The 27731-nt window shown below is 32.8% G+C and overlaps 1 protein-coding gene across 1 annotated transcript; it reads left to right on the forward strand.

Annotated features, from left to right (window-relative positions):
• LOC142321141 (mutS protein homolog 5-like) lies at positions 1-27614 on the forward strand. The gene is made up of 7 exons (XM_075359134.1): positions 1-24; positions 2347-2426; positions 10482-10657; positions 19020-19251; positions 20750-20914; positions 23498-23574; positions 27484-27614. The coding sequence occupies exons 1-7, from the start codon at positions 1-3 to the stop codon at positions 27612-27614; spliced, it is 885 nt and encodes a 294-aa protein (XP_075215249.1).
• The last annotated feature ends 117 nt before the right edge of the window (positions 27615-27731 follow it).

The raw sequence follows: 27731 nt of genomic DNA on the forward strand, positions 1-27731 counted from the left end.
ATGGGTAATGTTGCTACAAATAGTGTATGTGGTGTATGATGTTACCGTTACTTTCACCATCTACAAAGCATCTGTTTCGGTCTTCTCATCATCAGCAAATCAGTTTATATAAATCTTTCGTGCAAATACAGATATTGTGATAAAAGTAAATGACAGGATATTATATTTTCTGGAAATCATATTTTTCTTATTCATTCTAAAATAGTTTGGATTTAATCATGGCTTATACTTTTCCATTTGTTTGATATGCACGTTTAGATTTATGTCACAAACTTGACTTGTACATCAAACAGTGTCCTGGTTCATACCTAAACAGGTTTGTATATAAACATGAGAATGTTGTGAAATTCAGTATGAACAGTACAAAATATTATAATGTTTATCTAATTATTTATTTATACAGCTATAGTCCCCACAAAATATAGAATCTATTATTTTAAGAAACAGCAGTATTTACATTATTAATAAGTTTGATCATAAAAAAGTTAAACAAGAGTGTATCACTATTATGAGGCTATAAATCTAGTTTCATTGTTCTATTAGCAAATGCAGTAGTAATATGCGTTTTTATATTCCTTATAACCAAATACCATATACTACAGTATTAGTAATTTGAATGAAAATGCATAAATAATAAGTGGCCTTTTCAGCGGTAATTTTGAATGTTTGTTCAAAAATCTCTTTTAGAATATTCAACTCTTAATGAATGTAACAGGATGAAGCAATAACATAGTTTAAATAAATTAGTATTAATTATGATAAATTATTTATTCTTTTTTAATAATATTAATTAAGTGGAATTGTTTTGCTGCTATACCTTCACATATTACCGGTTTTCTGGGGAAACTAATATTTCTCTTATGCATGATTAGTTTTATTAGGGTGAATAAAATATAAATGGTAATTTTTTAAATAAATTTACTGATTAATAATATGCTCCATTCATACCTTCATCATTTTTCTATATAGTTTCTTGCATGATCTACATACTTCTGCCAATGACTTAGAACCTTGAATATTCCTTGTTCATAAAAAGTTTAAGGATGAGTCATCAACCATTTGCGCACTCACTCGATGTCTTCATTGTTTTCGAATTGTTTCCCTCTAAGAAATTCTTTCAAGGGCACAAACAAAAAATAGTCACAGGGGGACAAATCTGGACTGCAGGGAGAGTGGTCAAGGATTTCCCAGTATTTTTTCCAATTTATCCCTTGTCAAAATCGTGGTGTGTGGCCTGGCATTGTCATGGAGAAGGATGATATCTCTGATAGGCATATCCCATCGTTTGTTTTGGTAGGCCGATTTGTTGACTGTAGCAGCTGGCAGTAGTAAGCTGTATTCACCACTCATTGATTGTGAAGAAAATCAATGAGTAAAATGCTCCTTGAGTCCAAATAAATTGTTGCAAGAACTTTTCTGGCTGGCAAACTGGTTTTGGCCTTCATTGGGCAGCCCTCATCCTTCTTTCACCACTTCTTACTTACTATTTTTGACTCTGGAGTTTATGATGGATTCATGTCACATTAAATGGGACAGTATGCCTCAAAAAATCATCCCCTTCTTACTGAAATCGACTCAGAAGTCTCTTGCAGATCTCCAACCTGACTTATTTTTGATTTTCAGTCAAGAACTTCGGAACCCATCAAGCACTAATTTTTCTAAAGGCAAGATGGTTAGTGAGAGTGAATTGAGCACTCCCGTAGCTGATACCTACTTCTGACACAATCTCTTCAATAGTGAATTGGTGATCACCTTCGACAAGCTCTCAAACGGCATGGATGTTACGAGCTGTGAGACTTAATCTTAGGCGTCAATCATGACTTTCATTTTCTACCCTTTCTTGCCCGCCCTTAAATTGTTTGGCTCATGTATACACTTGGTTCTGGGACAGTATAGCATCCCCAAACTCTACCTTTAAACAAATTAAAATTTCCGTGGATTTAACGCCTTCATTGGTTAAAAACTTTACGATTATATGTTGTGCAACAGACGATAGAACTTCTTGCTCACTCATGGCTGTACTGAGAACATAACAGAGCGGAGGAGCTAACCAAGCTGGTTCCCTCTCTCTAACACACCCCCCCTTGTTTCGCCATCCAGCTTGGAACTGCTTGTTGCGTAGAATACCAAAATTACCATTTAAATTTGATTCACCCTTGTATCATTCAACCTCGTACCAGTCCAGCTTTCATTTTTATGGTGATTGTTGTGTCCTACAGCTTTCAGTGCTCATAAAGTTTTTTTGCTTTGAAATTATTATTGTAATATTGATTTTTGTAATTGATACATTTCCAAGAAGAATTATTTATACAAACAGCTTACCTTTAAAATGCATTCTGTGTTTAGGTTCATTTACTGAATGATGTAGTGGATGTGAATCCAGAATTTAAAGTACTCCATACACTATTTCTTCAGCTTCAACCATGGTAAACTACAATTTTTCTTTAAAAAATATAATTTTTATTAAATTTATTGACAGTATTATATTACTTAATTGTATATAGTTTAATTTTACATAATTGAAGTAGTAAATGCCTGTTTGGTATTCATTTAGTATAAAAGTGACTTTGCTGTACTGAATGTAGGTAGTTGTAATAAAAGTCAGATAAAATTTTCCATTCTATCTCTATGCCAGGGGTTTCATGACCCAGGCACCTCAAAAAACAAAAAAAAGAGCGGGTAATGTTTATAGGTATGTACATATATGTATGGATGTTGGCATGTTTGAAGCTTAATAACTTTTGATTGGATAAGTGTTTTTGATGAAATTTGGCACAGAGACTCATGTACATGGAACAATTTGGTTGGTAAAAGTTTGGAGTCAGTATCTCCAAATGGGGGATTGGGGTAGATAGTTTCTTTGGGGTCAGTTTTCTCAAAATTATTATTATTTGCAGACTTAGCCAACCCCACTTTATATTAAACTAGTACATGCATACACGTTATCTTACCATTTAAAAAAAATATATTGTCCCCGAATTCCCCTTCTCCCAAAAATAAAAAAGCTATCTTTTTTATTGCATATTTTTAACATAATTTTTTTTATGTCTTCCTAAGTGGCTTAAAAAATATACTTTGGGGGCAACATTGGAAAAAGAGGAGCTGATCAAAGTAAAAAAATATCAGTTTTTTTATATTTTTTTAAACTTTTTTCATGTATCATTATTCTTGTATTATATAAGAATAGATAACCAATACCAGGAAAGTACTGAGAACTTTGTTCTCAGCTTTTTTGTTATTGTGGAGCTTACACAGCAGATTTTTTGTTTAGTTAATCTAACAACTTTCCAATTTCTTGAAACAATAAAAATTTGAAAAAGTTAGGGAGTATTCAACTAGTGTTAATACTATACATGCAGAATTGGACATATGTCCAATTAATATATGTCATATTTTAAAATGATAAAAAAGTAATAATTCACCTGAATAACTGGTTGTAAAATTTATTGTTGTGATCAACAATTTGTATAAACCTTTAAGTATGCATTATATTCAATAGTCTTACAATGATACTAAATTATTTCAGCAATTTTTTTAATTAAAATTTTCAATTGAGAACTTAGTTCAATCTTAAGAAATTTATTTATATATATATATACCCAGAAAATTTATAAAAGGTATAGTATATTATAGTATAGTGAAGTAGAAGTCAAGTTGGTGAACTCAAGTGGTGAAGACCTTTAATAAGTCGCTCTGCGTTATTGTGTGTTTTGGACGGTTTTTCTGGTGATTATTTTTTTGTTTCAGACATTGGATATTGTGGTTTAGTAGTTTGTGGACTTGCGTTATTTTTTTTGTTGAGTTTTGGATTACAGATTGTTTGGTTTTTATGATTTTTATGATATAAGTCAATAAGACCGGTTGTAACAAAAAAGTGATGTCACTGCTATGTAACTCTAAAGATTGTAAAGATGTAAAGATTTGGTAAACAACCATACTTCATTGTAGGCTAGGCTGTTCAGCGGGAATTAGCTGTGTTTGAGATTAGACTAATTGCATCTGCCGGTTTGTCACGCAGTTGGCTTCATGCTCTTGGCTGCTCAGCTGGTTGGTCTCCCAACTAGCTTTTGCCACAGGTTTGTTTATGGACATAGGTTTGTTTACAAGGTAAAGACATGGAAGAAACACCGAGAAAGGAGTCTGAGGCTGTAATTGAGCCCATGACCTCGAGATTGGTAGATATGGAGATTGCACCTATTTGTATTACCTCTGGTACATCCACGGCTGATATGCCTGCACAGGGCCTGCCACCCAGACCGATTACAGAAGGTAGGAAGGGTGCCAGGAGGCTCAAGGTGAGACAGTCCAGGTGAGATAGTCCACAGAGGAGGAAGAGGTACCCCTCGAGACAGAGGAAGTAGTCAGAAGATTGAAGTGGCTAGCAAAGGAACTTAGAAGGAATATCGATAAAAACATGAAGAGAGTAATAAAGGATTTGGACAGGCATATCACTGTTGTAGTTAAGGATCTGTGAAGAGTAGCTAGCTCTACTGGCTGCATGCAGAAGACCCCAACAACGGAGGTGGCCACTCAAACTGTTGTAGACACTGGGTGCCCAATAATGGATGGTGTAGACAACGGTGTTACACACAAGGACATGACAGACTTTATCAAAAGAAGCTAGCTTAGGAGTGCTTATTGTAATACATTCACTGTGTTGTCAAATAGGAGAGACTGTGTGATGAACATAGTCGCAGTAATAGATGTTAAACATATCACAGAGAGTAAACTTATTGATAACCTTGTGACGAGGCATCCACAAGCTGTGTGGATGGTGAATGCCTTGAGATTTAAATCAGGAAATGTAATGTCAGACGATTAAGAATGTGTTACATCTGCATATGTGGATTCCAGCAATGGTCAAGATCTTGCTCAAGCATTGGTCGAAGTGTTTTGCAAAATTAAAAGAAATAATGGTGGGAACCTTAATTCCATTCAAGCAGAGATTTATGGAGCTGAGATTGCGGATATATCTGAAAAATATTAGAATGTGAGGGGAGAAGGACCAGTCAGAAATACTACATGACAGTTCCTGGTGGCAAATCTTCCTCAGCCTAGAGGAATGAGCTGTTGATTGAGCCCACCCACAAGATGGAGACACTCATTTTTAAGACCACTGCAACATACGCAGATCTTTTGAAGACTGTGAGAATTGAAGTCATGGTGCTCGACGGTATGGAGATTCTTTCCATACAAAAATTCAGCGATTGTATGGAAATAAAAATAAAGGAAGATAAAAAGAATGCTGGGACTTTTAAGCAAATAGTTGTCTCAGCAATAAAAGAGGGGACGGTGAATTCAAGGTCAAAAAACATCCGCCCAACGTATACCAGATCTTGAGGTTGACATTGAGACTGAGGAGGTAGTTAGGGAACTCTGGGAGGTAGTCGGCCCGGATCTGCCTGATGGCCTGAGAATCATGTTTAGACCTGGGTATGACAAGACTGGGGTTGGAGTCTATCGATTGCCATTGGTTCTGGCTGCTTGAATCGTGCAAAAGGGTTGAGTCGAGGTTGGTCTAATATTGTGTAGGACTGACATCATGGAGCAGCCTCTGTGTTGTTTTAAATGCTTTGAGATGGGACATATGGCTATCAGCTGTTGAGGTGAGGACAGGTCAAGGGCTTGACGGATATAGAGCTATTGATTGTAGAGAGGCACCTAGGTGCTTGACCTGTGGTAGGAAGGACACTGAATGGGTTTGACTATGTGCTTTAGGGTGGCAAGACAAGGAGAAAACTAGAGAAAGCCAGGAGGGGAGGACTGGCCAAACCACTACTTGGAAATGAAGATAATACAGATAAATATGAATCATGTTGTGTTGGCCCGCGATTTGATGACTGAGTTCTACTTGGAGATGGGTGCAGAGGCTGCGCTGGTCTCCGACCCATATGTTACCTGTTCCTGACCTGAATGGCTGCTGTTGGGGATTGAGGCTCTTCCATCTAGCTATGTAAGTGTACACCTACCCAAGATATGCATTTGGGTAGGAGCTTTGTTAGGGCAAAGATCAGAGGTATTTATTTATACTCATGTTATATATCGCCCAACACAGCAGTGGAGAGATCTGAGGAAATATTGGACTCCATTGTAGATGATCTACCAATGCATCACCCTGCATTTCTGGCAGGTGATTTTAATTTGTGGTCTACGGATTGGGGATCTGTTAGGATGGACAAATGTGGGAGGCTACTTATAGCAGCAGCAGCAGCAATGGACTTGTTTGTTTGAATGAGGGTGGCGCCTTTACATTCAGGAGAGACACAACTGGGTTTATAATAGACAAAACATTTGTCAGTTCAGAACTGGCTCATGCATTATTGACTGGCGGGTATAGGAGGGTCTCTCAGGGAGTACCATCAGCCGATTATCACTACACTAATAGAGGAATATAGTGGCGAAGGACCATCCATATTCAAGGGATCTTGACACTGGTGCATTTGCAGTGACACTGGATATAAGTGGAGTCTGCTAAGCTGTTACTGCAGAGGATAAAGTACACTACCTGGTGAGCGCTCTTGTAGTGGTGTGTGGAAGTCTCCCTTGGAGATATATTAGAAAGGGGCAACCTTCCACACGTTGGTAGACAAATGAGGTGGCACAAAATAGAAGAGAGTGTCTTAAGATTAGAAGGCAGATGACAAGGGCTCACCTCTCTCCACTGAGAGACATATGTGCGGCCCGATATAAGAAAACCAAGAAGGACTTAGTCAAATGTGTTCGGGAAGCAAAGAGAACTGCTTGGAAGAAGTAAATTACAGAAGTTGATCAGACCCATGGGAGAGGCCGTATAGTGTCCTGGTAAGAAGAATGCTGAGACCCGGAGTCCTAACCCCTGTTAGGACGCCCGGGAAGTCCGGGGTATAATAGACGGACTCTTCCCTTGTAGACAAGGTTTAGCCATGGATCAAAGGGGTGATGATCTGCCCCACTTCACACAAGGTGAATTAATGGATGCAGCAATGTGCATGCCTTCAAAGAAGGCAACGGACCTGGACCTGTTGCCGAATATGGTGGTAAAGATGGTGGTTCGAGCAGAGCCAGAAATCTTCCTTGATGTATACAATACCTGTTTTACAGAAGGGGCTTTTTCTTGAGAGCAGGAGATGCTCAGCAGACTTAAACCAGGGAGGGATCTGGCGCTTCCCTCCTCATACCGGCTGCTGGCTATGATAGATGTGCTTGTTAAGGTGCTGGAGCATATCCTCCAGCACAGAATAACTGAGGCTGTAGAAGAGGCAGGCGGGCTCTCTCAATGTCAGTATGGGTTCCGAAAGAGGAGTCTGCCTTGGACACTGTAGTTGCAGCGAGAAAACTTTTTGTGACGGCGAGAAGGGCCATGAGGTATAACTGGTGGGAAATGTGTGTCCTTATTACCTTAGACATGAGAAACGCAATTGCGTTTCTCATAATGAGGTCTCTACAAGAGTACTGGGTTCAGTCATAGAAGCCTACATAGAGGAGTGCCACAAGGGTCGATTCTTGGACCGATCCTTTGGAATTTGGCATACAAAGAGGTTTTTCGAGTTACCTCCAGCCAGATTTTATGTTTGTAGGCTATGCTGATGATATCACTTTACTGGTGGAGGTGGTCACTAGACAGGAAGCCATTGACAAGATACAAGACTCCTACCAAGTGATTAAAGATTGGATGGCTGGGGCTGGGCTTACGCTGGCCCCAGAGAAGACACAGGCGGTGTCTTCTTTGTTTGTAATTGTAATTTTTGTTTGTAATTGTTGTGGGTGTTTTCTTTGCTTTTAGTAGAGTTGTGTCTGTATGATGCGCATGTGATGTTTTTGGTTGTTGCTTGTTTCTTCGGGTGTTTTGTTGATTGTGTGGGTTTCACATATGTTAGTGGAGTCTGATTGTGTGTGTGGGTGTTATACTCCCCTCCTGAAGTAATCCCACATCAGTGGTTTCCAGGAGGGGTGGTTAGCCAGGGAGTGGAGGTTTAGTTGGTAGTGTGCAGGTACACATAAGCACTTAATACCATCTTGTGGAACCTGTTAGCGAGTCTGACACTGTCTAGGCGCCTGTAAATGGGGTTCCTCCATTTTTTTAAAAATAAAAAAAGGTATAGTGTAGTAGAGTGGTAGTGTCTCGGCCTTTCATCCATAGATCCTGGGTTTGAATCCCGGTCAAGTATGGCATTTTCACATGCTACAAAAGTTGTCATTCATCATATCCTCTGAAGTAATACCTTATGGTGGTCCCAGAGGTATAGTATAGTAAAAGTTTTCATAATATTTCTCAAAAAACTAAACACAATTTAATAAGTAAATAAGTGTAGTATAAAGTAAATTTTACTATAACCAAAAAAATTCTAATTTACAGTATCTTAGGCATTTTGTTAACAATAATTTAAATCTTAGAACAATATTATATTTATAACCAACCTAATTTACATAAAACTTGCACTAGTGAGTGTACTTTTAAGTGAATGGCATTATTAGTAAATTCCCAGTTGATGAAGTCATATTTGGGAAATAATGCAGCATGAAGAATAACCATGACAATTGAAAATTCTGAAGAGTAAGCATTTGGAGATAAATTGTTCTCATGAATTGTCAATAACAAATGAGTAAGGTATATAATGCTTTTCAATAATTATTTATTTATTTACTCAAGTAACTACTAGATCCAGTTACAGTGACTGGTGATATTAAGAAAGGCACTTTTTATTGTGTGAAAACTAACAGCTATTACTTAGATTCAAACCCAGAACCACACAATGTAAAGCAGAAATATCACTATTTTACCCAAGAGGTCCGCTCTTGTGTAAGAAAAAAAAACACCAATAACAGTAAAGCTTGTGAACATTTGTAATTCTAAATTGTTAATCGCTTTACTTGTTATGCAAGAAATAACATAAACCTAGTGGATATTAGTATGCTGATATACAGTAACATGCAAATTAATCTGAACGCAGAAAATGTTTTTGTTTATTTCTAAGGTGTGGCTCCACTGGTTGAACACACCCATTCTTTGTCTGTGTAATGTGAAGTTATTGTTCTTGGTTATTTAGCAATTTTAATTTTATAATTAGTGATTTGTAAAGTTAATTTCATTTTTTATTACAGAATTTTTTTGTACTTTGTGTCTTGAATATATAATAATGGACATAACTCCAAGAAAGCGTTTGAAAATTGTTTCTCTTTCTGAGCATGCTAGTATGACACAATGAATAGCTTGTAAGTGTAGTGACTAGGGACAGTGAATGCTGAATGCTATTTTAAAACAATTTAAATAAACTGGTTCCTTTTCACCTCAAAGGAAAGGCAAATGGGGCCATACAAGAAAAACTACCCCAGCACACGATTGGCTATTAGTGAAAAAAAGCAAAATTGATTCAAAATTATCTGCTGTGGACTTAAATAGAGAATAGCAGCCAGTGAAACAGATTTATACATGACAACTGTTAGATACCAACTTCTTGCAGCTGGATGGAAAGTTGGTTGGCCAGGTAAAAAGCAACTTGTAATGTTAGTAATGTACAAAAAAAGGCTCTTATGAACCAAAGAAGACTGGAAAAATGTTATGTTTTCTGAAGAGTCGCATTTTTATGTTTAAGGGCAAAAAGGATTAGATGAAAATACAGCACCGGCTCATATCCAGCTATCAGTTAAACTTCCCAAAAAAAAATGTTTCATATTTAAGGACCTTGTTCATTAATTCTGAGAGATTAAGTATTATTTTGAAAAGTGATGGATGTATTAAGATTCTGAAGGAAAGGGTTGTGACAACTTGAAATCAGATTCCCACAAGGCAACACATCCAACAAGATTTGGCTCCATGCCGTACTGCCAAAACAGTGGAAAACATTTTCGAAGAACAAACATTAAAGTGCTCCCATGGCCAGGCAACTCTCAGATTTAAACGAATTGAAAATCTTTAGGCATACTCATAAGACTCTCAAAAATGAATTGTATCACAAAAATGGACCTCATTAAAGTAATAATGTCCATATGGTTTCATGATTAAGTGATCAAAAAAATGTGTAGTACACTTTTTGAATTGATGTCAAATCGTATAAGTGAAATGATTAAGAATTACTAATTTTAAAAATAAAATTACTTTTTTTTATTAAATAACATCTGTGTTCGGATTAATTTACCTGTTACTGTAATATAAAATTGTGGGCAAAATGGCAGACATCAAGTAGCAGGAAAATCAATTTTTGTGGCAGAGGTTTTTTAGAATTTCATTGAATGGATTGTTAAGGAATCTGTCACAGAACTTCCCAGTGTAATTAAGTTTTGAAGTTAATATTGTTTACACTTTTGAATGTGAAAATGTTATACTAATGAATAACTTTTAGTACTGGACCAAATCTAAATTAAGTATTGTATTTTTAATTTTTCTTTGAGTTTTTACTTTTTTGTATTGTATATGTTTCAATTTAATAAATTTCCTTTCAAAATTTGTAAAAAAATGTGTAGTGTGTTTTATACAATTTATTTTTAAATTATTTGGTTCTTAGGAAAGTTATCACCTGTAGATCATTGTCACAGGTATTCCTTAAAACCATTAGATCATTAATAGCTGGAGAAGTAGACCCAGAATCTTCATCTGATAATTCCACAGCGCTACCTAATACTGCTGTGACTAATGATATCACTTCTGATAATTACCATCTTCTTCCTGCATCAAATTTTAGTAAGTATCATTGCCTGCATAATGGATTTTTATCAAATTAAAAAAAAAAATTAAGAACATTTTAAATATGTGTAATTGTGCCTTCATAACCTCCTGGAAGCAAAATTTTACATTTTAGAAAGTTAATCATATTTTATTAATTTTTTTTAAATATTATTTTCACTTACATGTTTTGTTTTTAAACTGAAATTTACATGTGTGGGTTTAGTAATGTAATATGATTTTTTTTTATTTGAGGAATATTATTCTCCTTTTTTAAACTTAAATGAATTGAACAGTGACTTATAAGTACTTAATGAATTTATTTGAATTAAGTTACCTAATAAATTATTAAATTAACTGATTTATTATTAAACTAATAAAATGATTTAGGAATTGATGCTAGGATCTTTATATCCATTACCTGTACAAGTAAAGTTACAGACTAGCTTACTATTTTAGATATTATAAACGTGTAGTGATATATTGATTTATGATGTGTCAGATTAGCTCTTTTCTTCTTTAACCACTGTTTACAATGAAACTGAATGTAAAATAAATGTATAATATCATATGTTTATCTCTAATCTGAAGGCCCAAGGACCTTTCAGAATAATACTGTTTTATATTTCATAAATGGACTAGGAGAATTTCATTGATCTGCTTGTTTAATTTGTCATTCTGGTTCAAGTAGGATTATTATTTGTTGATATATATGAACTGCTTTAGATCAGATTCTTCTGTAATGATGCCACAGCTGTTAATCTAACCAATTTCTTTTTCTTTTTAACTCATGTGCTTCCAGATAATTGATACAATAACTTGGTAAAAGTGAGCGACAAAATATATCCAACATGTAGAAACTATTATTCACCAGTCTAAAATATGATTCAAGGAATGGGTTTGATTATTTATTATTTTTTGAATAATTAGTTGTGAGAGTTCATTTTCTTAAGGTAAATAAACATTTTGTTCAGGATGATGCTGCTCAATGTAAAAATTATGTTTTAATGAATTTTTTTTTTTTTTTCAAATAATTATATGCTGACACACTTTATTGAGAATAAGAGATGAACTTAATAAGAGTATTAAGTATGTCAAGCATGCTCTGAGATCTAAAGTAAGAACCTTTCACAAAGAGAAACAACAACTACCATTATGCCACACAGGTTAGTGATGGTATATGGGCAGTTGTAAATTATTCAGAGTTATCAACTCCTGAGTTGATATGTCCAATCATATATGCTGCTTGTACATATTCACTGCAAAAATTCTTGCTTATTCCATTGGTTAGGAAGCAAGCAATTTTGAAGACAAAATTATCTTATCTGTTGCTTCTTTCTTATTGAAACAATATGTTATTGACACTTGCTGGTAGTTTTGAAACACTATATTAAAAAATTGCTATTATTTAGTTTTTTCCCTGAATAGCTCACCTTGGAACATGTTGTTAGATCATTTATTTATTTGTGCTTGTTTTTTTCTGATTTTCTATCTGCCCAGTTCTTCTTTATTTTTTTCTGATATCTCTTTCCTTCGTTCTTTAGAAAGTTCATTTCTGTAATTCTTGCAATTTGGTACTTCTTGGAATCTTTTAATATTCTCTTTCTCTTATAATTTCTACAGTTTTGTTAAGTTTCCTTGGACTTTGTGAACCATTTGCCTTAAGTTTTTTTACTTTGGAAGAAATCAAACAATTGTTTAGCCAGTCTATTGTTATTCATTCTAAATAAATGGGAGTAAAATGATTCATCTCTTCCTTATCGTGTCTGATAGTTTTTCAATTTTAGTATAAAGTTTGTTATTTCTTTGTCAAATCAGTGCTACAGTCATTCCAAACAAAATTATGTTTTATGCAACATAGAAATTCAGACCTACACCCAATAAGTTGACCAAATTATGTCACCATATCACCTAACAAGGGGAACGTAACCTCATTCTGGTCCATGCCGGAGCCGGGGGGACAAACCCTGCACTCCCACCCGGTCCCATCATGGAGTCTCACATGTCATTACAAAGTCATAATCAGGAACCGCCACCAGCGGAATCAAAGACAATAACAAATGTTATTTATTATCAACAATTCATGAAAAGAGGTGATTAATAGCAGTAGAAAGCCCAACATTGTTGAATTTTATAATGGGACAAAGAGTGCGTTTGATACATTTGATGAGATGTCAGGTGTAATATCCTGCTCTAGAAAAACTAGAAGATTTTTCTTTGTGTATTTTATGGAATAAATAGTGTTTTGGTTAATTCCTATGTATATGTATATGTCCACCAAGAAATTAAAAATGAAAGAAGACCCAAATCAAGATGAGATTTTGCTAAAGAAATCAGCATTGAACTGATGGGCCAATTCATCCAGGAGAGACAAAATCTACCCAATTTATCAAGAATGTTAAAATGTCACATTGATGAAATTGCTGGCAAAGTTAATGTAGAACAAATTCCAGGATCTTCATCAAGAAAGATGACTCTTTTTTATGCACAAAATGCAGAAAACATATCTATGTGGAACACCGAGCAATACAATGTTTTGACTGTACCAAACAGTAAAATTATTGTAAAAAAATAAAATTGTAATTTGAACATATTTTAAGTTTGTAATCAATTACTATCATATAATACATAGATTGATTTTCAAATATTCTCAATTTATTGACTTTTACATTAGTTGCCCAAAGAGTAGTCTGAGAGACTATGCGTTGTGATTAGTGTAAGTTTTTATAGCACTGTGATTGTGGGGTTAAAATAAGATATATCATTAAAAAAATATTACTGGTATAACGTATTGTTTTATATTTATTTATTTAACAATAATACAAAACCTAACAGATTGCTTCATATAATAAACCTTATTGACATTCAATAAATTTTTCAGTCTAAATTTATTACAACTAACTACACTAACTAAACTATATAAAACTAAACAAATTAAGAATACATACTGGTTTCAATTATTCATTTGGTATGACTAGTGAGCAATAACATAACTTTACATTATATAAACTATTTATTTACATAAACTAATATTCTAAAGAAACTATCATTAAACATATCAGTAGTCTTGATTTAATCTATTAACAAGAGACAAAACCCTTAACAAGAGGTAAGACATAGAATGATGGGCCATATTAGTTCTTGGAATAATGAACAACATATTGGGTTTAGGTCTATTTGGAGGTGTAAAGAAACAAACACGCTCCAGCAACATTGGAAGCTCCACCAAGTGATTTTTATAAGTTTGTAAAAAATACCACTGAGGTGATTTCTCCCTTATTTTTAAAGATTCGATGTTAAATATTTCTTTCAGATTCTGAGTGTAATAGCCCAAAGGACAAACGTTTTTAAATCTCTTGTAATATAAGAATTTCAGAAATTTATTCTGCAAAATTTCAGTTGAATCCACATATGTCTGCTGGAATGGATTCCAGATAACTGATCAGTATTCCAGTCTGCTCCATACAAAAACGTAAAATAATTTTATTATTGGGAGGATATCTGTAAACAGTTTTGTACTCTTAATTACAAAACCAAGTAATTTATTGTATTTAGTCAGTCTGTTATGAGTAAGTCAATGTAGTAATATTCCAAGATAAATGTTTTACTACATAAAATAAATTATCAACATAAAATATTATCATTTCCAGTAATATTCCAAGATCTTTCACCACGAATATTTTTACCAAATTTTTATAATTTATAGAGTAATTGTAGTTCTGATAATTTAATTTCCTGGTGAATATTATGAGTTTACATTTTTTAATAATTAAGTTGAGACCATTTTTATGATTGCACTTAAAAATCACACCAAGATCTTACTGGAGCAGAATGCAATCATCTAGCAATTCAGCGATCATTTCATGTTAGAAAGGATGAAGCAATGAATTTTAATATCATCCACACATATATCAAACATCTTGAATATCTGAGGCAGGTAGGGAAGTTGTTGATTAATAATAAAAATTAAGGAGGGCCTAGGTTACTTCCTTGGGAACTCCTGAACTATTGCAAAACACATCTAATTTACAGCCTCCAAATAACACAAAATTATTATGTCATCTTAAGTAAATACCTAAAACTTTTATAAAGTTAATGTGGAACCCAAAATAATACATTTTTTAATAATATTGAGTGGTCCACACTGTAAAATACCTTTTTGTAGTCAAGGTAAATGATAAGGTATATCACAGATGTAAATGTGACAAGATTAGTTATTGAAGAATAGTTCAATCAGAAGCCGTGTTGAGAATCTGAAATACAATAGTTTACATGGTCAAATACTTTTCAATAAATGATAGACTCAAATATCTGTACTGAACAATTAATTATAGATATCGGTTTATAATTCAAGATATCGTTAATGTCACCTGGTTTATGTATGGGAGTAATTGTAACTAGTTTCTGTGTAGTTGGAAATTTGCTTTATTTCAATGACAGATTAAACATATAGTGTAAAGGATGACAAAGAATACCTGCACATCATTTAATTATGTGAGGTGGAATATTATCGGATCCACAAGATCTTTTGGGTTTGAGATGCTTGGTGGCTATCAAGAAGTAAATAAGGCTTTATTTACTTCTTCAAGTGTGTAATGTACTTCACCTCAAGAGTATCAACATCGCAACAACCATCCAAAGAACCTACATCATCATCAATTTCATCATTCTCAAAGTTTCAACAATGATAAGCTGAAACAAAAAATTAGCAAATGCTTGAGATATATTTTTGTCAGCAATTTTAATACCATCACGCACTTAGTTTACCTGTTGGCACTGCTTTTATTCTTTTACTATTCACATAATTCCAAAATAGCTTAATATTAACTCCTATTTCCCTCTGCATATTAGTTAATACAATTGGTACATGATCTTTATTTCATACTTAACACAAGCTCTTATATTTCTTTAAACTTATATAAATAATAGATTATTATTTTAATAATAAATTGAAATTCTCTTCTTACTTCTTAATTTATTCTTTAATTTGATTTTCTGAATAATATTTCTAATGAATCCACAGGGATGTTTGGATGAAGTTACTTTCTTTACAATGAGTTTACTCAAAGCAAACTCCCAATAAATCAGATCATAGAAGTAATCAACTGCCTCATCCACTTTTTTTTTTTAATTGGTGGAGAAACTCAATTTATGGGTGCCTAGACAGTGTCGGACTCACTAACAGGTTCTGCAAGATGGTATTAAGTGCATATGTGTGCCTGCGCACTACTGACTAAAATCCAGACTAATCCAGATCTAAACTAATCTAGATAATACCTTATAAAATTTATGAATAATTGGTTTATGCCAAATAGAAAATTAGGAACACTTCACACAGGAAGTGATAGCTGGATGAAAAATATCCTCCATTAGCAATAGAGCAGATTCATGTTCAATTTTCAAATAGACACTACTAAGAATTAGATCTTAAGTATTTCCACGAACATTCTTAATTAAATTATTAGATTTCACTGAAAAAAATGGCATAAAATTACTGATTCATTTACTTTTATTAGAAATTGCACAAAAATTATAGTTATCTACTACTTCAGTCAGGCTAAAATCTCCATATACAATATTACCTTCATTCAACAATTGAAAATCATTTTCTAATATACCCATAAATTCATCATAATGATTTAGTAGAACAGATGGACGAAAATAAACAGCTACAAGGTTTAATATTTTTATCTTCATTTCTAAACATAATTGTAACATGTCAAACTTTATTGTCAATAGTGAACGAATTAATGAGGCCTTGAATTTAGATAGAGAAGCAATCAAGATTTCACCATTACATGACATACCCATGACCATTTGGTTACTATCATAACGATAAATGCAATATCTGTCATTAAATAGTTTGCTATCATTAAAATTATAATTCAACCAGATCTGTCAAAATGATTACATCATCATGGTAGAGTATAATGAAGCAATAAATAAGGCTAATTTAGTTTGTAATCCACAAACTTTCTGATAATATACTGAAAGATTAAAATTATTAATAACTTCCACTATATAAACCTGTATTACAAATAGATAACTCTAAACTACTATTCAAAACCTCACCTTTAAAACGTCATTAATACATCTAACAACATAAAAATTAACAGCAAATTTTTCTCAAATCACTTTCACTAGGTATTACCAGAACCTTCTCTTTTTTTCATCTTAATGTTTTCTGACCTATTCACCTATAAATATTTATACCTTTTTTGTCTTATCTTTCTACACTTAGTGAATAAAATTTGATGCACTTGCGATAATGATTGATTAATACATATATTGGATTATCCATCTCCAGCCCAAACACGTTAAACACGTTTTCTTTGTCGAGCCTCCTAATAAATTGAGCGATAATACCTGATGAAGATTGATTCTTTTGTTTTTTGAGCCGGTGGCATATATCTATTGCATCTTCCTTGATGTTCATATATAAAGCCTTTCCCACCTCAGTTACTGTTTGTAAGATGTTCTCACCCGGTTTCTCAGGAATACCAAATATCTCAATTGTGTTTGCTCTAGAGTACTGTTTACAGTTTTCAAGTTTTTTACCTGCAGATCTGCGACTTCTTTCTTCAAGATTAAATTTTCAGCATGCAGACTTTAATTATATAATTAATTTCATTTTGTTGCTCAATTATTTTTTGTTGTTTGTTCAAAACTTAATTATTGTCATCCATCTTATGAAACAACTCAAGAAAAGTAGTCAAACCCTATTCCATTCTCCTTTGACACCAATCAGTTTTTCTTCAAGTTATATTTTAGAAGAACATTCTTTATATGTTTTAATGAAAATTTTTTTAATGTTGTCTTATTTAACAGGATGGCACTAATAATAATTATTTTTGCTTTGTATTATCAAGAATAATCTTGATACAGTTTCTGTGTATCTTCATGTTATGATTTCATTTAGTGTACACAATTGTAAAATATTCATTGTAAGTGGAACTCATAAAAAAAACTCACTTTAGTTTACAAAAACTCAAATTTAATTTACAAAAAATCAAAATTATACATCAACATGACATTTCCACTGTTTGTGTTGCAAAATTGTGGTAACCGAATCTATGTATAAAATTTTGTTGACGTTTTCTTTTGTGTGACCAGTAATTTCTCATGACAAATAGTATTGGACTGAAATTGGCTTTGATAATTCATTACATGTTTTTTTTTTGTGTAGCCTTATTTAAAAAATAAGGCAATTTGACATTATGCCCCCCAGTTTCAGTTTGTTTTCTGTTTAATCATTAAACAAAATTTCTATATTTATACTGTCAATATTACTAAATTTTGTGTAATATATACTCTTCAAAACTATTTTGATGGCAAATTATTCAATGGCAAATTTATTTAATAGGTCCTAAGTAATTCTTATGATTTCATTGAACTGAGAATAAATGTCATACTATTGGAAGATGTAGCACTATTCTTAACACAAATCTGTTTTATGATATTTCAAATAATCATGTAAATTTTTAAACCAAATAAGAATTTCAAATAAGAAAATATTTGAAGCAATGCTTATTTTTTGCTTCGAAATGGTATGATTGTTACCAAAATAGTGTATTAGACATATTTTACAACTAAAAGTAAGATTAAATCAAAATTTTAGTTGATATAAAACTTTAACTTATTTATTTTTTTAGATACAAATATTATAATAATATTTTAAAACTGTGTTGGTTGGATTGGTTGATTGTACATTGAAGAATATGTACATATTTTAAATAATTTATGATGAGTGAGTGGTGATGGTATAGGGAGGATGAAGTACCAAACGAATTGAATATTTCAACTGTATGTTGGGACATGCTTCTTGTAATTTATGCCACATGCTGCAATTAATTAGTTTAATAAAATATATCAAAAAATTGATTAAAAAATTTGCAAAATATCTGGCACTCTGGCAAAATGTGTTGGTGTCTGTTTCTGTAGAATGTCTTATTAATTTTTTTCACCAAGAATGAGTATTTGCTTAAATGAATTGAGATATATAATGTGATATATCTCTGTTTATGGCAACAAATACATTGTGTCCAGGCGATGATAATGCAGAAGCGTGTTTTGCCCAGAAAAAAATTTCCCTGTGATCACTCGGTGGCAGAAAATCGTTCTGTTTAGTCATAATTCTATATCGACAGATATTTGAATGATTCTACCTTAGTTATTTACATGAAAAAAATTACTGTTTTAAAAATATTTTAATTTAAAAATATATTGAAAAAATTAGAAATGTTTTCAATTATCTGTAAAAAATCTTTGTTGTTTGTTTTATATTCTTTCTTGTATTTAAAAATAAACATTATTATTATTATTGTTATTATTATTATTACATTAAAAATTATTGTAACAAGTTATGTAAACTTTTTGTTAGATGTGAATACAGCAAAAAGAATGATATTAGCATTGAAATTAGCTGGAGAGCCTGAACAAGCATCTGAATTTGATCGCCAGAATTACATCCTTTCTCAGCTGAATCTGACATCTGATGCTGAGTCACTAACTGCTGCTTTTGGTGGTTTACTTACATTTCTTGGAAAGTCACTTGCTCAAATTAATCTTCAGTCTTTTGTTAATCCTGTTCTTGCAATCCGAACATTATCACTGTAATTATAAAATATATATTTATTTACTAACAACTTATGGTTAACTGTAACAAGTTTGTATTTAAGTTCTTTAATACTCTTCATGATATCATATTTTCATTATTATTGTGACAGTGACAAAAAATAGTTACTGGTATTTATTGGTTAGAATTATCACTAATCAGATGTTGGTGATATTTTTTTGATGCTGTGGGGCTGAGTTTAAATTGTAATGAAGATTATTCTTGAGTTAATTTTTATATTTTGCCATTTTGGTTTCAGATTAACATTCAGATACTACTATTATTTGGGAGTTATTATCTCAAGTTTTGATGAATCAAACTTTTGAATTGCAATTGGTCTAAAAATCTGTTTTAAAGTGCTACTATGATGATCTCTAAAAAAAAATTCTATAGTATTTTTATGAGATTTATTGTTTGCATACAAATATTAAGAAAAAAAATGGTTTATTTCTAGTCAGTTGCAAAAAAACTAGTTAGTCTTCTATGCTGACTGTAAAGCAAAGATTGCACAAAGTTATTATTTTTTAATTATGATCAAAACTAAATTTAGTCTCAATGAGTATATTTTGCACTTTCTTGACAAAGCATTCTTTATGCAAGTGAAAAATATTTATGGTCATTAATTTGGTTTTGTTTTGTCATTAAGGACTGTTAGTTTTATTAAATAATTAATTGTTAATTTATTTGTGAAAATGGCAACTTGGAGCATATTGCTAGTTAAAAAAAAAACATGGTTTAACTTACTTCTCATTCTGTTGTTTATAATGAAGTCTGGAGACAGACTTCACAGATGTATGTATACTGTTGAGTGATTATCTTATTCAGTAATATGTTAAATTATTTGAGGATTCTGTTTTACATCTTTCTACTTGGAAGTAACTACATGATATAAGACATTTCTTTAGATACCAGCTTCTGTTATTTTATCTCTTTTAGTATTTGTGTTTTATAAATTAACATGAATGCCATGTTAACTACGGCAGTTTTACTATTCTTCTAAATTATTCTAAGTCTCATCATTATGATCATTGTCTCAGCATAGCCCAACTTATGTAATTGTTACATTTTGACAATAGATTTATAGATTATAGAGCCATCTAATTTATACTGAAAGCAGTTCATACATACAGTGTGAACAAATTCATTCATACAGTGTGAAACACATAATTTAACTTCATATTTCTGGTTGGTATTAATTGCAAAGATATAATTTACAATTATTGCTTAGACAAGTAGATGCTTCATTTTCTTGAAATTTAATATTCATTCATGAAATAATAATATTTTTTGTCATTGTCCTCAAAATGAACATGACAAAAACATAAACAAATAGATTATTTTACATAATTCCTCCTGATGAATGGATTTATTATTAGTGATCAGTTTTAAAAATTGAAACATAAAGAATCACACATATATGGGCAGACTAATATTTATTTTCCCCTGAGAATTTGATGAGTGGCTTTACCATTAATTTATTTTTCTTCTTGTTTCAGAAATAATCTTGTCTGGATAGACAATGAATCATTAAAAGCATTGCAGATTTTTACACCAACTCTTCATCCTTCTCCTTATAAATGGAAAGAACAAGTTGGAGAAGGCTTAAGTATTCTCACTTTGTTCAATCGTTGCTCCTCATTTCTTGGATCTAAACGTTTGAGGTTTGTTGTTAACAAAATTATTTACTTTTTCAGTCATGTATAAAATTGACAGACATTTAGTATAAAGTGTCTATTAAAGTAGTGAGTTATTTACATATATTTATATCTTGTATTACATCACAAGATTATTTTCTACTTTATGTGTAATTATTTTTTTGTATAATGATTGAACAATTCTATCTGTTGCTATTGTTTGGTATGTATGATTTTCAGTAATGAAAATATTTTCTCTATTAAATCTTTTAGAAATTTTTGTAAGAAGGACTTCGAAGTTAATGTGGAGCAGCTTGTTACCAAATTCTGTCTCATCACCTAAGAGATGTGTAAATCTGTCATTTTCATATTTGGCATTCTATGTTAATTGCAACAAATCTTTGTTTGGGCTAGACCTTATTTGAGATTTACAGGAATAGCCAATCCTAATACAGTTCGCTAATCTGGTTCCAGTTGATTCACTACATGTGACAGCAGCTGAATGTATAACAGTCATTCGAATCTGGGTCCATCCACTTTTATAATATGGAAACTTTGGTCTATGATGGCATAAGGCCAAGACTTCTTTCACTTATATAGGCTATTCTGTTCAACAGCAGGCATTCCCATTTGCAAATCAGTTTAGTTCAGCCTCAGCATCTAGTTCAGCCTTAGCATGCCTGATGCAAGGAGTTAACTCCATAATCAGTGCTACCCACATGTTGCCATGAGCTTCATAAGAAGATTTATTGTAGTTCACCCTTTGGCATTCCCAGATGTCAAGTCAATCACATATTCAGGGTGCTTCCCCTAAAGGATACATGAAGAAAACCCTCTAGCTTCAAGTGGGCTTGCATTAAGAAAAAAAAGTAACAATAAATGATTAGTTAAGGATTAAAAGAAAAATATTTTACACTTTATAATATAAAACTCTAAAATGAAAATAATTTGACTGTTAGATCTGTTTGTTCAACCTTAAGATCTATAGGCCATAGAGTTAATCTTTAATACCTTCTATACAACAGAGTAACATATATTAATTGCTGAGGAATATAATTTGAAATTTATTACTGCTGAGCAATAAAAAGAATATTTATAAAGTTGTCAAATTATTTTGTTACTTTACATTATTATACATCATAACATGGTTATTTGGTTGCCAGCAATTATTTGTTTAGTTGTTAAAAAGATTACTAATTTTACCTTCTGTGTATTGAATTGTCTTTTTCTGACAAAAGACTAGTATTATTTTTATGTTGTCTAGTCTTCATGTATCAACAGTGAAATTCTTTTCTTTTGTTTTACTAATCTTGTTTTTTAAGAATACCAAAATTGGACTGGAATCATGAATTGTAACAAAATAGTTTTGAGTTTGACGTAAAATCAGTGCATGCCATATGACTTTTTAAATAATAACATTTTATTTTATTTCTATTTATTAATACTGGATGGATCAGAAACAATTAGATGGAATGGATTTTGACATTAGAAGGAATAGAGGGTTTTGGAATGTTCCCACATTTCAACCAATATTGAATTGAGTCAGACAATTCAGGTCTAATGCATACATTGTCAACAAGAAATTGCCAGGTTGCCCTCAAACTATGCAAACCCTGGAAAATGAACAAAGAATGGCAGAACATTTCAGTGTCTCAATGTTCACTTGTCACCATTCAACCACCTTACTTTTAACCCATAGAACCATTGGATGTATTTTATTAGGATTTAATGTTCCATTCCTATAAAATGCAAGTAGTACAACAACTCCATCTACGTGATTTGAATCACTGGAATGACTTAAGCACTCGCTGCAACTAATTGAAGAAATGCTGCAATTATTGGATCACCTGCTAGTGTCTGATGAAACACATTTTCATCTAAATGGATACATTAACAAGCAGAACTTCAGTTATTGGGCTGTAGAGAACCCATGCATGTTGCTTGAGAAGCCACTGCACAGTGAAAAAGTTATAGTGTGGTGTGATATTAGTGCATGTGGAGTAATTGGGCCACACGTTTTTGTGAATGCTAATGGTCAGTCTGTTATAGTCACATCAGGTCAATAGTGGTACTGTTGCAAATGCTTCTTCGTAACAAATTTTTGTCGCGTTGTATTGACATACGCTTGGTGTGGTTCCAACAGGATGGCGTCATCACCCACACAGGACGAAATTCCATGGCAGTTATCTGAGAAATGTTTTCCTAACATGTCATTTCTCGTTTTGGAGATGTTGCATGGCCTCCCTGCTGTCTGATTTATCAGCATGCACCTATGGGGTCATTTGAAAGAGAACCAATCTCATACTATACAGGAACTGAAGCATTCATCTGAGCAAAAATTCATAAATTCCTTTGGATCGGCTGAGGAAAGTCATGGACAACATCAGACAACATGAAGAGATGTGCCTTATCGCTAATGGTGGTCACTAAGTTGAAAAATGAATGCTTGTCCTTGTTCTTTACATTGGTATCTAATTAGTATTTCATTTGCAATTAAATTAATCTTAAAGTTTTAAATTGTCTAATTTTTTCTGATCTACCCTGTACGTTACTTACCCATGTTTAATTATTAATCTTGATTTTTATTCTGTTCGAGTAATTTTTTTACAGAGTTCTTTTAAGTCAGCCTACTCAAGAAATATCTGTTATACGTGAAAGGCAAGATGTTATTGAATTCTGTTTAAAAAGTCAGAATAAACCAGTAGTTTCTAAATTAACTGATTACATTAAAAATATAAATAGTGTTACAGTAAGTATTAATTTTGTACTTTTTTTTGTAAAATTTTAAATTAAATTAATATACACACTTCAAGTAAGCTGTTGTTTTCTTTCTAAGTTTTCATTGTTTGTAGTAGTTGCTATTTTCTTAGTACTATCTTTGATTAAATAAATGATAATGGTCTGTTGTTGAATGTCATGTATACATAGTTATTTTAGTAAGAAAGTCTTCTTGTGTGTTATTATTATACTGGTCAATGTAAAATTTGGAACTGAAAAGGAAGTATGTTTTCTAAAGGGTCCGCCACGGGAAACGGACGTTTTTTAAGTTGGTATTACGCATCTGGTAGGAGTTGGAGAAGGGAGCCAAGGCCGGCGTGTCACTCGTCTGACCTTGCAGTTTATGCTTATTCATTGTTTAGTTGCCATCATGCCTCTTTGGAATGTAGAGCATCGCGTTTTTGTGTATGACAGTTTTGTGCGGAGCGGCGAATCAGTTATGGAAGTTCAACGTCTCTTTCGTCGAAGGTTTAACTTTCCTTGGCATGGAGATATACTGAGCCGAAACACCATTTTGTGATGGGTTAATGCCCTTCGTAGTGGAGGTAGTCTAATGAAAAGGCAGCCACCGGGACCACGTCGCACAGTTCGAACTCCGGAGAACGTGGAAAGTGTAAGACAGGCTGTTTTAACTAGTCCAAGATGTTCAGTTTGTAGGCATTCTGCAGCACTACAAATATCCAATAGTTCAGTGCGGCGAATTCTACACCGAGATTTAGGTTTTCACCCTTATAAAATATCAGTTGTGCACAAGTTAACAGAGGGCGACTACCCACAACGTGCAGCTTTTGCTGAAGCGATGCTCCAAATTTTGGAAGATGAGCCCAATGCGATTTTGATAATGAGCGATGAGGCTCATTAATCGTCAAAACTGTGAATTGTCAAAACTTCCGATACTGGGCCTGTGAAAATCCACGCACTTTTCATGAATTATCATTACACAGCCCCAATGTGACGGTGTGGTGCGGCATCGGGAAATTTGGTATCGTGGGGCCCTGCTTTTTTGAGGAAAACGGGAACACTGTAACCGTAACAGCTGATCGTTACGTAAATATGGTGAAAACATTCTTGAAAACTGAGCTGAGATGACGACGAATCAATCTGCCAGATGTTTATTTTCAACAGGATGGAGCTACGGCCCATACTGCCCGAGTGTCGTTGGCTGCTGTTAGACAAATGTTCCCTAATCGCGTTATCTCCAGATTCGGTGATCTGCATTGGCCCCCTCGCTCACCAGACCTTTCGATGTGTGATTTTTTCTTGTGGGAGTATTTAAAGTCTCACTTTAAATATGTGTATGAAACCAAACCTCATACATTGGCCGAACTTCGACAAGCGATAGAGCAGAACATCGCTCAGATCAATCGTCAACTATTGGAGAGAGTGGAGGCTACCTTCAGAGAGCGTCTCCACATTTGTCAGCGTAAAAATGGACACCATTTTAACGATATTATTTTTCGTACAAGGTAAGTCAAATTGCATATTCTCAGAAACTTATTTCTGCCAATAAATTATTTTTTAACCTTAAAATAGTGGAGTGTCATTAATTTGTAAAACGTCCGTTTCCCGTGGCGGACCCTTTATATACTATTTTATAAGTTAAATCTGAATGTGTATTCTGAAACAACCCATCACGTTCTTAAATTAGAACCTCTTAAATCTATTTGTTCCATCATGTCAAGCCAGACATGTATAGACATGTCAGTGAGTCAAGTAATGAGTAATTCAACGTGATGAAATCTTCTTCAGTATGAGTTCAGCTCTTGGTATGACTGGCTGTGTTCTTTAGTTGTGGTAGTGGTTTTATCATACACATATTATAAAGATCGTTTCATAAGTGATGCCATAAATTTTTTTAAAGATTTTTATGACAAAACAACTTTTGATATTATTTTATTGAACATCAAGATTTGTTAAGTTGTGTGTGTATTTTGTGCTGTATTTTATTGGTTCTCCATCGCAAGACAGTTTTATGAAGTATTTTAAGTAATTAAGTATTTATAAATTAAAACTTAATTATTTTTATAATGAACTAAGTATTTCAGTTTACTTTCATTCATTAAAACATTTTGAATTTTATATGAATAAAAATTGAGCTTGTAAAAATTCTCCAAATATATTTTGTTACATTTGCGGAAAATTAACCATGAAAAGTCAACGAAAACCACTATCAAATGTGCTGAAAACTGCTTACAAACATTATTTTGACTGTCCCATGGGAGACCAAGATAAATCCTGGGCTCCACATGTAGCAGATATATATTGCTACATTAAACTAACCCAGTGATTAAAAGAAAAAAACAAGCATTTGGTGTTTGGAGTGCCTATGATTTGGCGAGAGCCTTCTATTCATTATGATGATTGCTATTTTGCTTAAAAAATGTTACTGGTTTCAATTCAAAAAATAAATCAGTATTGCATACCCAAATGTTTATTCAGCTATGAGACCAGTTCTTCATGGTGTTGATTTACCAATTCCAATTGCTCCAAATTTCTGATTCCCCAGAAGGCTCAACCGATGAATCCACAACTTCAGTAGATGTTAATTAAATTACAGAAGAATCAAATACTGAACCTCATCTCATCACAAGTAGAACTGAGTAACCTAATTTGTGACTTGTATTTGTCAAAACAAGATGGAGAACTCCAGGTTCACGTCTTAAAGAATGGCATTTATTAAACAAGGATACTAAAATTTCAGTATATAAAAATCGAAATGAAAATTTACTGAAATACTTGAGAAGAGATGGTTGAACTGGACATTAAATATGTTATTCATGATTGGCGTTTATTTAAAGACTCATCAAAAAGAAGCTTTAAGGCAGTGTTGTTGCATAACTCGAATAAGTTTTCTTCTATACTGGTAGCACATGCTGTAGGAATGAAAGAAACATATGAAAGTATGTCAAAAATTTAAAAAGTTAATTATGATGAACACTCATGGTGAATCATTGCTGATCTGAAAGTGATTGGGCTTTTTCTTGGTCTCCAGAGTGGCTTTACAAAACATATGTGTTTCTTTTGTTTGTGGGATAGTTGGGCTACAGATAAACACTATGCAGTTAAAGATTGGCTGAAAAGAAATCAGTTAATCCCAGGAAAGGAAAATGTTGTCATTATTCCCCTTGTCGAAGCAATTACTTTACCACCTCTAAAAATAAAACCAGGTCTGATGAAGAATTTTATAAAAGCATCAGATAAAGATGGAGATGTTTTTAAATATTTAGCTGAAGTTTTTTCACAATTAAGGGAAACTAGATTAAAAAAAGGAATATTCATTGGGCCACAAATAAGAAAATTAATTCATGAAAATATATTTGACAGCAAACTGAATCCTAAAGAAGTAGCAGAATGGACGTCATTCAAAGATGTTGTTACTGATTTTCCTCAAAACAAAAAACAAAAAAGCTGAAAATCATGATCAGCTTATAAATGAATTCTTTGTGAGTACAAAAATTTAGGCTGCAGAATGTCACTAAAAATTTATTTTTTACATTCTCATTTGGACTTTTTTCCTTTAAACTTGGGTGACATCAGCAAAGAACAAGGAGAAAGGTTCCATCAAGATATATTGCAGATGAAACAATATTATCAAGGCAGATGGGATGAATCTCTATGAGGAGTGACTACTGCTGGATGCTAAAAAGAGAAGACTTCACTGAACACAAAAGGAAAATAAGGAAAAAGAAATTAAGATAACTGTAAATGTCTTCGGAATAAAGGTAGGAATGTTAATTATAAATGTTCACTTTTTTTTTGCTCCTGTTTAGATGTTAGAACTTTAATTTTAATTTAATATAGGACTTTTAAATTTAAAGATTTTCAGCTTTGGTCAAATTCATTTGGCTGTTTACACCACTTGGCTCCTGACGATTCAGTGGCTCCACATACAGTATATAAGCAAGCTCATCATTTCATTCATCCTGTCCAGTTCCTGCTCTCCGATTAGTCTACTTCAAGTATTATCATTTATATTTATGAATTCAATAAAATAAATAAAAATTCACATGTATATGAATATTATTTACAATTCACGATAAAAATAATTACAATCGCAACTACTAAG

This window comes from Lycorma delicatula, chromosome 3 (assembly GCF_047948215.1).
Source record: "Lycorma delicatula isolate Av1 chromosome 3, ASM4794821v1, whole genome shotgun sequence".
Classification (NCBI taxonomy): Eukaryota; Metazoa; Arthropoda; class Insecta; order Hemiptera; family Fulgoridae; genus Lycorma; species Lycorma delicatula.

What these genes read in the sequence shown, in the direction of transcription:
- LOC142321141 (XM_075359134.1), top strand. Translation starts at nt 1, where the DNA reads ATGGGTAATGTTGCTACAAATAGT. An exon ending in GTAATGTTGCTACAAATAGT is followed by an intron (nt 25 to 2,346) that starts GTATGTGGTGTA and finishes TTCTGTGTTTAG; the next exon opens with GTTCATTTACTGAATGATGT. An exon ending in CTTGGATCTAAACGTTTGAG is followed by an intron (nt 20,915 to 23,497) that starts GTTTGTTGTTAA and finishes ATTTTTTTACAG; the next exon opens with AGTTCTTTTAAGTCAGCCTA.